General features: G+C 52.9%; 1 protein-coding gene across 1 annotated transcript in view; it reads left to right on the top strand.

Annotated features, from left to right (window-relative positions):
- Positions 1-209: 209 nt before the first annotated feature.
- Positions 210-13,187, top strand: part of LOC114681165 (bone morphogenetic protein 8A) — a 29,800-nt gene continuing 16,822 nt past the window's right edge. The window contains exon 1 of the mRNA XM_037202916.1: positions 210-753. Coding sequence (XP_037058811.1) covers positions 429-753 — 325 coding nt within the window. The 5' untranslated portion in view covers positions 210-428. The remainder of the gene's footprint in view (positions 754-13,187) is intronic.

Raw genomic sequence — 13,187 nt, 5'->3', positions numbered from 1 at the left:
GGCCTTTCCCCAGTCGGCCCGTTACTTACCTCAGGGTCGCACCAGGCGCTCCCACCGCTCGGTGCAGCCGTAGCTGCCTAGACACCGGAGCGGGAGTCGGTCCGCGCTCGGGCCCGCCCCCTAGCCCCCCATTGGTTGGCCCGGGCAGGGGCGGGGCCGAGAAGGCGCTCGCCCGTCTGCGAGGCCACAGGAGGTCCGGCTCCGGACACTGGCGGGTCCGCGCCGCGGGAGCCCAAGTTGCTCTGCGGGACCTAGGGACCCACGGGCTCAGCGACCGCCCGCCGATCGCGTGGTGCGCGGCCGCTGCGGAGCTGCCCGCGACAGGTGCGAACTCAGGGGATCCTCTGGGCCGTCCGGTCCTCGCTGTCGGGGCGTCGCGCCCGGGCCCGGCCGGCTGCCGGTGGATGCGCGTCCGCTGAGCGTCCGAGATGGCCGTGCGTCCTGGGCCGCTCTGGCTGCTGGGCCTGGCTCTGTGCGCTCTGGGCGGCGGCCACGGCCCGCGTCCCCCACACACCTGTCCCCAGCGTCGCCTGGGAGCGCGCGAGCGCCGAGACATGCAGCGAGAGATCCTGGCGGTGCTCGGGCTGCCTGGGCGGCCCCGACCCCGTGTGCCACCTGCTGCCTCCCGGCAGCCAGCGTCCGCGCCGCTCTTCATGCTGGACCTGTACCACGCCATGGCCGATGACGACGACGGCGGGCCCCCTCAGCCTCACTTGGGCCGCGCCGACCTGGTCATGAGCTTCGTCAATATGGGTGAGTGCGAGGGCCCCTGGGGGCAGCAGTCTCCATGCGGAGTGGGCATAGCCGCCTATCTGTGGATAATGTCCTCAGGTAGTGCCCCCTGGGAGCCAGGGTGCAGCAGCACCACGGGGAAGAGGCGATTATAGGGGTCAGGGCTGGAAGGTCTGAGGGCTAGCGCGAGTTCCCAGGGCCTTTGCCCGCCAAGGCACCCAGGAGTGCGAATCTGGCGATGCCCAGGTCTCCTAGGCCCAGGTCGAGGTTGGTCCTCGGAAGACTGATGAGTAAACAGAGACCGTGATGCTGTCATTGTGATAAACGCAGCCCAGAAGAGAGGGACAAAGTTCATCGTGGAAACCTGTGGTCATATCATCAAAGTGACCAGAGCTGACCCATACGCCCTGACAGCAGGTTCTTTCTGGGCAGCAGGAAGCGGGTGGGTGGGGTGCACTGTCAAGAGGTGGAGTGGACGGACCCAAGCCATGACTGTAGTTCTGTGGGACTGGGCCCCAATATCTGGACCTTGGTCTGGTGTGGAGTGAGTGTTCAGGGCAGTGAATGGTCCAAGGGGCAGCTGTGAGTCCATTCTCCCAAAGTGTGGCTCTTCCTTTTCCCATGTCTCTCTAGACCTCAGGGCCACCTTCTCCTACTAGTCTTTTATTTTTTAGCTTATGTGTATGGGTGTTTTGCTTACATATATGTCTGTGTACCACATTCGTGCCTGCTGCTGGAAGAGGCTAGAAGAGGGCATCAGATCCCCTGGAACTGGAGTTACAGTTGTGAGCAGCCACGTGGGTGCTGGAAAATCAAATCCCCGTCCTCTGGAAGAGCAGCCAGTGCTCTTAACTCCTGAGCCGTCTCTCCAGCTACCTCCCCCACCTTTAAAAAATATTTTCCTTTATGTATATAAGGTTTTACCTTCATATATGTATGTGTACCAAGTGCATGCAGTGCCTCATGGGGGCAGAAGAGGGCGTCAGATCCTTCTGGGCCTGGAGTCAAAGATATAGGAAGTCATGAGCAGCCGGTGCTCTTAACTGCTGAGCCATCTCTCCAGACCCAACCTCTAATAGTCTGAAAGGTACTTTTCCAGAATACCTTTTCATCGCAGTTGGTCAGGTCCTCACCTGTTTTGCTGACGCTTGTGCTGGATCGGGGCCTGAGTGGACACTAGGCTGGGTCGGTCTAAGTACCAGGCCTTGAGCTGAGAGCAGGGAGAGGACCTTGCCATGGTCATCAGCCCCTGCACAGCATAATTTGTCCTCCTTGCAGTCGGGTAAACAGCCATGGTCTCTACGCCCATTGCCCAGGGATGGGAGGGAGACACAGAGAGGCAGTGGCTGCCCTGAAATAGCTCTGCATCCAGAGCTCAGGCTGGTGGTATTCCCTCCAAGATGCTTTTGATAGGGCATGGGCAGAGGAACTCGGGGGACTGGACAGCAGGGGGGGTGTCCTCAGCCACTTGTCTTCCTCCCAGAAGGCAGGAAGAGAGGGCAGCCAAGCCTCTGTTTCCCATCCAGAGCTGGTGGTAGCTGAGGTAGAGTAGAGCAGAACCCAGCAGGAAGGCAGCTCTTTAGCTGATAGCCCAGCTCCAAGGAGGGATCTAGATACGGCCTTTCTGCTCAGAGGGCAGGGTGGGGATTTAGGACAGACCACATGTGGGGCTGTAACTGCCTCTCAGTCCTTAGGACAAGCTGACCCAGGGCTTAGGACTAAGAACTAAGGATAGAGTTGCCCAAGAATGTCCCCAGAGGAGCTGCCGATCAGAATGAATCACCAGCCCATGTTCTGCACCCCACCCCCCATCCTCGGTCAAAACCTGAAGAGCTCTGGTGAGAGCTGGTGCTGTACACAGAGGAGGGCCTGCTGCTGCTGCTGCTGCTGCTGCTGCTGCTGCTGCTGCTGCTGCTGCTGCTGTGCAGGTTTAGGGGAGTCCCTTGTGTCTGAACCTAACATATGTCCCTTTAAATGGGACTCCCTGGCCAGCACTCCAGAGGCAGAGGCTGGTGGATCTCTATGAGTTCCAGACAAGCCAGCCAGGGCTATAAAGTGAGACTCTGTCTGAAAATAGATGAATATATGGGACCCCTAGTGACCTGTCCTCAAGGTTATATGACTGACTGACCAATGAACAGGGGCAGAAAGAAAAGCAGCTTCCCTTCCCTTTGAGTGTGAACTGGGCCTGGCCACTGCCGTCCCCCCACCCCACCCCCAGTGTGAGCAGGAGCCAGGCCACGGCCACCCTCAGCCCTGCCGGCTGCAGCCCAGCTTTGCAAGTAAAGCAATACAATCAATGTGGCTGCATGTGGTGAATCACAGCTGTAAACCTAACACTCGGGAGGCTGAAGCAGGAGGATTGCCATGGTTTCAAGGCCAGCCTGGGCTCCACCATATATTTAAAGCCATCCAGACCATCAGAGTAACAGCAGACCTTATTGAAAGAAAGACGGCGGGAGAAGGAGAGATGGAAAGAAGGGAGGGAGGGAAATTAGCCCCATGTGCCTGTGTCCCGTGCACACTGAAACCTAGAAATAGATTCTAAAAGCCAGCCAATGGCGGTGCGTCCTGTGTTTAGAAGAAATGTTAGCCTTTGACCTTTACATCCTTCCAGTTCTCGGTTGATTGGGGCAACAGTACATGGACCTGTTTTTACCATCCCGTTTCATGGTCCCAGAGAAGATAAATATCAGGACCAGGACACAGCATTAGGCCACATCCATCTAAACCCTGTTTCCCCCACACTCACTGACCCCCTCTCCCGCCCCCCAACCACCCCGTGTAGGATTTGTGGAGTTAACAACAGGTCTATGTTGAACACAGATTCACTGTGGGTGACCCATGAGAGCATCATCGTTATTTTGATACACTGGCCACAGCAGTAAGCTCACCCAGCTAGAGTGGTTTTGTTGTTTATTTATTTATTTTTTTTCAAGACAGAGTTTCATTATGTAGCTCTGGCTATCCGGGAATTCACTATGTAGACCAGGCTGGCCTTGAACTCACATAGATCTGCCTACCTCTCCCTCTCTCTCTCTCTTGAGTGCTGGGATTAAAGGCGTGCGCCACTATACCCATCTTAGAATGATTGCTTACCTGGTGATTACCAGGCCCTGTGTGTCAGGCACGTACCCGGATACCTTCTGTTGGCAAGCCCTGGCCCGAGCCTGAAGGTCAGGGCCCGGGAACCAGCATGCCACCCACAGCAGCAGCGTCCCAGGGTGTCAATGACTGTGACCCCGTGGAGCAGTGTGACAGCAGACTCCTGTCCCTGGTGTCCCTGAGCTAAGTTGGTACTCTCAGCACCAGACCCTAATCTTGTCCCCCTCCCGCCCCACCCTCAGTCCCTGCTGGTCTCTATCATCGGGTGCTCCCCTCGGTGGTCTTCTGTTTCTTGTCTGCCGTGACAGTATCGGAAAAGCAAGATGCCTCCCAGCCCTGACCCTCAGCTCTGTTTCATTGGCACCTGCTGGCCTCACTGCCCCATCCCTGGGCTGGGCAAGACCTTCCCAAGGGTGGAAGGGGGCAGGAAGGACCAGCTCTGCTCATGTCAGGGGACAGGCAGGCAGCTGTGTTCTGGATGGGGAAACTGAGGCACAAATAGCACCAACAGTCAGAGTCCAGGCAGGACCACATGGAGCCGTCTGCACGTGCATGGGCCCCTTTCCCAGCCCAGGAGCTTTTCTTCTGGGACCTCAGATGGCGAGGCAGGGCAGCAATGAACTGAGGGAATGAGAGACCAGGCCTTGGTCCCGCTCTGTCCCTGCCAGCCATGTGACTTTGAGGGTGATGCTTTCTCACCACTGACCTCAGGGTCATGTCCTTTGACCCTTTACCAGGGAATTCGGTCATTTCTTTACTCACTTGCTCATCCATTCATCCATTTCTTCCACAAGTAGTCAGGCAGTACCTACTATGTGCCAGGAGGCCTGGCTCTGGTTTAGTTGCTGGGGAAGTCACACTGAACAGGCGCTGCCTGTGTCCTTTCAGAGACGACCTTCCAGTGGGAGAGACCACATGTGTCATGAAGGTGGCTGTCAGGGGTGACATAGAGCCACCCCACCCCCAATTTGGAAACAAGAGGACCTGAGAAGGGCTGGATCAAGGGGCTCTTGACCTGGGACTCACACGGAGAGAATTCCCCTCTTGACTACTCTCACTGTGGTTGGCCTTTCCCAGCTTCCCTCTCTGAGCCTCAGTTTCCCCCTCTGTGAAATGGAGCTGTTGGTCTTTAAGGGGCTTCCAGTGCTGACTGAGATGATAGCAGCGCTGACCACATGGCCAGACCTCCACACCCGTTCCTGCACTTGCATTCAAAGTACTGCCTCAGGAGAGTGAGGCTCGGAGGAGGCTGGTGATATTCCCAAGGCCACACAGCAATTCGTCTGCATCCTGTGCTTATGCCCTCCTTACAGCTACCATTCACAGAAGTTTCACAGGCTCATTACATAAAATTCAGACCATCCACAATCAGATAATGAGTTCCCCTGGGAATCCTGCTTCTACCAGCCAGTCCCCCTGGGCAACTGCCATGATTCCTATCACCAAAGTCTCCCCAAGCCTGTTTCTAAGCTTCATAGAAATAGGATCATGCAGTATGGCCACCCCAGTGTGTGGTCTATTAACCCACTCCATGAAGTTCCAGAATCACCTGCATTCTTGTTTCCATCATTCTTAACTTCTGAGTTGCATGAATGGTCCACAGATGATCCTTGTTCATTTTATTCTGATTAATGGAGATTTGGTTCTTTTGGGAGGGTTTTGAATAAAGCTGTTCTATGTCTGTAGTTCCAGGTAGTCAGGAGCCAGAGGCTGGAGCATTTCGAGTTCAAAGCCAGATAGGGAAACTTACTGAGGCCCTGTCTCAAAGGAAGGAAGGAGAGAGGGAGGGAGGGAGGGAGGCAGAAAACCAGGACTGGAGAGGTGGCTTAGGGTCCAGAGAGCTTGCTGCTGTCCCAGAAGACCTGGTTTGGTTCTCGGCACCCACATCAGACGGCTCACAACCCCGTTACTCCAGCTCTACTGGGATCTAATTCCCTCCGGCCTCTGTGAGCACCTGCACTCAAGTGCACGTACCCACAGACAGACAGACATGCATACGCGCAGTTACAAGAATAAAAGTAAATTGTTTTGAAAAGGAAAAGAAAAAGAGATGAGGGATACAGCTCAGAGGTGGAGCCCTTGCCTAGGGTGTGTTAGGTCCCGAGTCTACTTCCCTGTACCAAAAAAAGCATAGCCCCGTTCTCATCCACTGCCTGTTTGTGTGTGTGTGTGTGTGTGTGTGTGTGTGTGTGTGTGTGTGTGTGTGTGTGTGTGTGCTCACGCGCGTGTGAGCACAGCCTGGACCTCAGATTCAGGGCCTTTCCCTTCCTAAGCAAATGCCCTCACCACTGAGCTTCACCCACACCCACCCACCTCCATTTTTAGAGATTAGATAAGAAACTCCACTCCTGTTTTAAAAGAGGTGGGCAAGATTTCCATACACCTGACCTAGCTCAGCTCTTCCGTCCTTGACAGGCAAGCTCCCCGTGATCAGGTCCCAGCCTGCAAGCACATCTCCTGGGGTGCTTGGCTTTCTTTGCCTGAGTTGGGGTCACAGATAGCCCCCTTTTGTCCTTGTCCTTGGGAAAACAACCTGGAAATGACCTGAATGGGACTCTCCATGGCTCTCACCCCACCATGTGCCACAGCCCCCGTGGACAGGTGCTCAGGGCAGACTGGCAGAGGGGAGGGAGACAGCCCAGTAGGAGTCAGGGAACACTGAGAGCTGCATGGGATGGGATAGGAGCCCGCCATCCCCATGTCTGTGATGCCAGCAGTGAGCACATCTGAGCGTCTCCTCACACCCCCAGTGCCATGGGACCCAGCAGGACAAAGGTGGTTTCAACGGGCATTCCAGGGTCCTTGTGGACAAAACCTCCACCCCAGCCTGCCACCTGTTGAACTCCAGGGCCACTCATTTCATATGGCCGAGTCGTATCGTACGACCCTGAGCTCATCTATGACATCAATGGAGCGCTGCCTCAGTTTCCCTGCCTCTGAACCCCAACCCTGAAGACCTTCTCAGTTCTGACTCAAACTGTATCTACACACCCTGCCTAATGATGGGGGTCTCTCCAAAAGTGAGTCATGGGATAGGGAAATAAGCAAGCATGTGTCATCATGACCACATCTTTCTAGAACATTCCCACAGTTCAGTTCTTCTTTGAGTTTCTTCTGGAGGAATCGCACCCTTGCTCACATCTCCTGGGAATTATTTTTTACCTCGGCAGGCTTGATGTGGTGGCCTGTGCGGGTGTTCCCTTTTAATTTGGGGTCTGGAGCCAGCTGAGGACTGGACCAGTAATTATGTGTGCAGTGCCGTTTATGGAAACGACCTGTGAAAAAAGTCAGTGCGGAGACTCAGCTGAAAATACCCCAGGATCGAGCCTGGATCTCGCCACAGCACTGAGGCTCCTGGTGGGAGACATTCCTTCAGGTGCAGAATGCACAGGTCACCAGCCCCAGGGCCCCACCCTCTTTTGAGGTCCTGCATGAGCCCAGGGTCTTATAAGTCTGTTGTGGGGCCCTCAGCCTTTGGTACCAGCAGCATAGGGCAGTCGTGCCCAGCCCCGCCTCCTCAGGGCCTGGGAACCTCTCCCCACCCTCAAAGGCCCCCGCCAGGGAAGGAGGCAAATCTCACAGCAAGTGCAGATGCCGGTGGCCTCTGATGGAGACTCGCTGTGACGTGGCTGTCGCTCAGACCAGCAGTAGCACCCCAGCCCCAGGAGCTGTGAGTGATGGACACTGAGCCAGTGTCCTGGGGAAGAACAGAAGGTCACTCTCTGTCCCTGGAACACAATGGCTTGATGAACAGGCTGCTGCCGTCCATCCATCCACCAGCCATGTTCAGTTACTGCCCTAAAGAGCTCACCATCGAGAGGGGACGCACCCCACTGACACGAGGGAACAGAAGACAGCCTGGTGTGAAAGGAGTCGAGGAAGTTGAGGAGGCTCTTTGGCTGGGCTGAGGAAAAAGAAAATGTGTCAGGCAGGAGAGAGCAACCTAGGAAAACAAGCTCGAGGAGACTGGGATGCGGGGTGGGTCTCAGCCGGAAGGCACAAGGAGGCAGCTTTCGGGGGTAGGGGGTAGGGTGGGGGCCTAAGACAGAGAGGAGGCTAACTCTCCCGTGGGCCCTGAGGGACTAGTGAGAAGGCCCCATTCCCGGGCCAGCCACTCTGAGCAGAGGAGGAGGGGGTAGCTTCTGGGGTGTTTCTTCTGGTCAGGAGCAGGACAGATTTAGGTTGTCTGAGTGAATCTAACTTTGTCTAGGAGAAACATTTTGTGGGTGTCTTGCTGATCAACGCAAGGTTTGGCATGTGGAGGTCTAAGTCTGGCTGGATGGGCACAGGGCTCCAGATGCAGACGGGCAGGATGTGGACACTGCTGTGGCCAGAGAAGCCACCTCCTGCCCACAGTGGGCCTTCTCCCAAAGCATGGCATCTGGAGCTGGTTTTATCAGGGTCTGGAGAAGGAGGCCAAGGGTTCTAGGGTTGTTTTCTCAAAGCCTCAGGCAGCTCAGTAAACTCGGCTTCCCTGTTGACAGCTTTGCAGAGGGCAGCCTGTATGTCCCCATCCTGAGGGCCCCCCATCTCTCGGCTCTGTGGAGCTACCTGTCTAGAGTCCTTGCTGGAGACTCTATTTTCCTTTCGTGTGGAGTGTGTGTGTGTGTGTGCAGGTGTGTGAATGTGTGTGTGTGTGTGAATGTGTGTGTGTGTGTGAATGTGTGTGTGTGTGGGCAGGTGTGTGAATGTGTGTGTGTGTGTGTGTGTGTGTGTGTGTGGGTGGGGGGGGGTGTGTGTGTGTGTGTGTGGGCAGGTGTGTGAATGTGTGTGTGTGTGGGCAGGTGTGTGTGTGTGCATGTGTGAGGGCAGGTGTGTGTGACATATGTAGGTCTGAGGTGAACACTGAGAACCTTCTCTGACCACTCTTCTCCTTAGGTGTTGACAGGGTCTCTCCCTGAACCCAGAGCTTGCCAATTCCAGCTCGGCTAGCTGGCCACCTTGCCCTCAGCATCGACTGCAGGCGGCCATCGAGCTGCCTGGCTTTCATGTGGATTGTGGGGATCTGCACTCCAGGCTTCCTTTTGTAGTGAGAGTGGTTTCACACTGAGCCTCCTCTTCCTCCACCCCATGGCTGGAAACTCTAGACATACATTGCTGCCCACGTAGCAAGAGGCTTGCCTCTGAGTGTCATAGACCGTCACAGCAGCAGCAACAATTGAACCGGATAGAATTCTTCCCAGGTCACAGGGTGGCTGGGATCACTGTGCTGAGTTATTTGAGGTAAGGAACAGAGTGTCTTGTGAATGGCCCGGCCTTTCCTGTTATTCTGTGGTCCTCTTGTGTACCTCAGCCCCTGCTGCTGGATTCCAGCCACGCCGGCTTCTTTAGGGTTCATACACACCGACGCTGTGTTTTTCAGGGTTTCTCTGCTAGGACAGCTCTTCCTTCACCTCTCTGAATGCTGGTTCTTTCTTTTCTGGTTTTTTGTTTGTTTGTTTTGTTTGGAATTGGGGCTGGAGAGGTGGCTCAGCAGGTAAGAGCATGTGCTTCTCTTGTAGAGGACCTGAGTTCTATTCCCAGCACTCAAGTTGGGTTGATCAAAACCGCCCAGCTCCAGGGGATCGGACACCCTCTTGTCGCATCCAAGCATGCCTGCGTTCATGTGCACATACTCCTCCCCCCAACTAAAAAGAAAAACAGATCTTTTTTAAAAATCGAAAATATTTTATTTATTGTTGTGCGCATGTGTGCAGAGAAACCCTTGCCACGGTGCACATTTGGAGGCCGGAGGACAACTTCTGGTTGTTGATTCTCTTCTTCCACTGTGGGTCCTGGGATCAAACTGTGACTGTTAGATTTGTGGAGGAAGTCAAGCCATCTCTCTGGCCTAGTTCTTTCTCTTTCTACAGTCTTGGCCCACAGGTTTCTAAAATAGAACATGGGTGGCTAGAGTCATTTGTAGACCATGGTTCTCAGCAGGAATGATTTTGCCTCCCTAAGGATCTTAGGCAATGTCTAGTCTTTGTCTGTTATTGCAGCTAGGGAGGGGAGAGGGTCCATGTGGGCATCTGACAGATCAGGAATGCCGCTTCCAAGCCTACAGTACAGAGGATGGATGCACATAACAAAGAATATCTGCCCCAATGTCGGCAGTGCCGAGCGGAGGCGCCTGTGACAGGCAAGCAACGTCTCATGCTGTTTAGTTGCTGAGTGTTAACCTATGTGGTGTTTTGGGGGGGGGTGTGTATGAATGGTATGTACATTCCTACATGTGTGTTTAGAGGTCAGGGGATGGCCTTATGTATTGTTCCTCAGGTGCTCTCCTCGTTTTTTTTTGTTTGTTTGTTTGTTTGTTTGTTTTTGTTTTTTCGAGACAGGGTTTCTCTGTGTAGCTTTGGAGCCTTTCCTGGATCTCACTCTGTAGACCAGGCTGACCTCGAACTCACAGAGATCTGCCTGCCTCTGCCTCCCCAGTGCTGGGATTAAAGGCGGGCGCCACCATTGCCCGGCCGACTTGTTTGTTTTTTAAGACAGGATCTCTCCCTGGCCTGGAACTCACCCATTAGGCCAGGCTGGCTGGCCAGGTAAAGCCGGGAGATCCGCCTGCCTCTACCTCCCCAGTGCTGAGGTTAGAATCCCTTCTCACTGTGCCTGGCTTGCTTTTGTTGTTTGTTGATGTTGTTTCGAGACAGGGTTTCTCTGTGTAGCTCTGGCTGTCCTGGAACTCACTCTGTAGACCAGGCTAGCCTCGAACTCACAGAGATCCGCCTGCCTCTGCCTCCCCAGTGCTGGGGTGTGCACCTGGCTTTGGTTTTGTTTTAATGTGGAATTCAAACTCAGGGCCTCAGGCTTTTCTCGTTGTCCCTCTGGCCATTCTGAAGCCCTTTCAATGCTGGCTTCTGAGGACTCTTTAAAAAAAAAAAAAAATATTTGGGTTTTTTTTTTCCTTTTCTTCTTTTTCCCTCCCAAGACAGGGTTTCTTTGTGTATCCCCCTGGCAGTCCCGGAACTCACTCTGTAGACCAGGCTGGCCTTGAACTTACAGAGATCCATCTGCCTCTGCCTCCCGAGTGCTGGGATCACCTGAGGAGGCCAGAAGAGAGCATCAGACCTCCTAGACCTGGAGTAACAGTTATTAGTTGCCAGCTGGGTGCTGGGAACTGAACGTAGGCTCTCTGCAAAAGCAACCAGTGCACTAACTGCTGAGCCATCTCCAGTCCCTCTATTTTGTTCTTACTCTTTCACTAGGAATGGAGATTCAAACTGCTCTGGTTTAAAGTCATACCCCAATAATTTTCCTCATTATAGCTAAGCCACCAACTTAATATACAGTTAGTTCAATTACCATGCTTTGAATTTTGCTAGATTTGCTCTTTATTTTTGTATTTGAATTGGTGTTTGTTTCATGTTTTGTGACATCTTTACAAAATGTGCAAAGCAAGGAGCCTTGCAAGTGATCTGACTCCCTTTTCCATGCCCTGCACTCTGTCTCTGTCCCCTTTCACCACTCAAAAGTAGTAATTTTTTTGTCATTTGTGGCTTAGCTCCCTATTTAAAATATACAGTTACAGAGCTGGGGCAGTAACTCAGTGGTTAGGGTCATTTGCTGTGCCCATGGGGACCTGTGTTTGAATCCCTAACACCCATGTTAAGAGCTGAGCACAGCTGTATGTGCTGTAACCTCAGCACTGGGAGGTGGAGGCAGGCAGATCCTTGCAGCCTGCTGGCCAGCCAGCCTTGCTGCACTGGGAATCTTGCTGTTCAATGAGACACCCGTTCTTGAAGACAGGACATGGAGAGTGATAGCAGAAGACACCCAGTGTCTGCTCCTGCTTCCACATGTGTGCACACAGGCACACACACCCATACATTCGCATGCATATATCACACATGTGCAACAATTACATATGTGCCTGTATGCATGGTGTGTATATACATATATATATATATATTCATAGTATTTCTATTTTTATCTTTTTTTTAGATAAAGGATTATTATCTACATTGCGCCCCATGCTCTTTCTAAAGTGATATTTCTAGAGAACATGTCTTGACAGATGACAGATTACAGACTACATACTTCAGTGATTTTCCCAGCTGCGTGGCATCCCACTGAGAAGGTGTACTCAGTTCACAGCTTGTCTCCTACTGATGTTTGGATTGTTTCTGGTCAGCTAATGCTGCAATAACCTTGTCCACAGCTCTGTATGTATTTTTGTGACTGTCTGTGGGACATTTTTTTTTTTTTGAAAGTTGAATTTGGAAGTCAAGACATTTCTAATTTTTCTTGATTATTACTAGATGACCACGTAGAGATGGCACATCCTAAGCCGGCAAGGCTGAAGAGGGAGGTCTGGCATCATTCAAAGGAAGTGCTTTTCAACCAGAGTCAGTTTTGCCTCCTGGGGGGCTTGGACAATATCTCGAGTCAATTCTGGCCATTGCTAATGGGGAGGGGAAGTTGATCCCGCCAAAGACGGTGGACATCCAACACCCTACACTGTACAGGACAGTGCCTGTGACAGACCAGCCCAAACAAGACTGACTCGGGGGAGCTATGGATGAGGAGCACACCCAAACTGAGCAACTCTTGGAGGGTTTTAATCAAGGGACCTCACCACACCTAAAGTAACTCCACTCCAGACTGGGACTGGAGGTCAGAGTCTGAGCTCAGCTGATTGCAAGAGCTCTGTCATCATGAACACGTGGACACAGAAACACAGGTGTATGCTCAGGTGTGGGCTAGCTTGTTTCTTGACTCCAGCCACTGAGTCAATGTAAAAATGACACTCCAGCAGTCATGAGCAACCTGCTTTCCAAACATCCCTCCAGCAAAGGAAGCCGAGCTCTCCAGGGAGAGACGGAGCCTATGGCATTTGATGGAGACTATGATGCCGACATATTCTCAACAGAGAAAGAAGGACTCTCGTGTGACAGTGCACACTTGGTCTCAGAATTTCGGAAGACCATGAATTTGAGGCCAGCCTGGGCTACCATAGAGAGACCCTGTGCCAGGAAGGAAGGGAATGGGGGAGGAAGGGAGCAGTGGTATTGGAGTTAGCGTATGGGATTAAATAAACATCCATTAATCCATAATGATGCTAATATAACTAAGAGAAAGGACAACTCTTAATAAATGAGTAAAGGGCCGGGCGGTGGTGGCACACGCCTTTAATCCCAGCACTCAGGAGGCAGAGGCAGGTGGATCTCTGTGAGTTCAAGGCCAGCCTGGTCTACAGAGTGAGTTCCAGGACAGGCTCCAAAGCTACACAGAGAAACCCTGTTTCAAAAAAACCAAAAATAAATAAATAAATAAATAAGGAAGGAAGGAAGGAAGGAAGGAATGAAGGAAGGAAGGAAACACAATACTTTGCAGATACTGTGGAGTGATGCAGGCAAGATTTACTT

This window comes from Peromyscus leucopus, chromosome 2 (assembly GCF_004664715.2).
Source record: "Peromyscus leucopus breed LL Stock chromosome 2, UCI_PerLeu_2.1, whole genome shotgun sequence".
Lineage (NCBI taxonomy): Eukaryota > Metazoa > Chordata > Mammalia > Rodentia > Cricetidae > Peromyscus > Peromyscus leucopus.
This window is presented reverse-complemented; position numbering and strand designations above follow the sequence as displayed.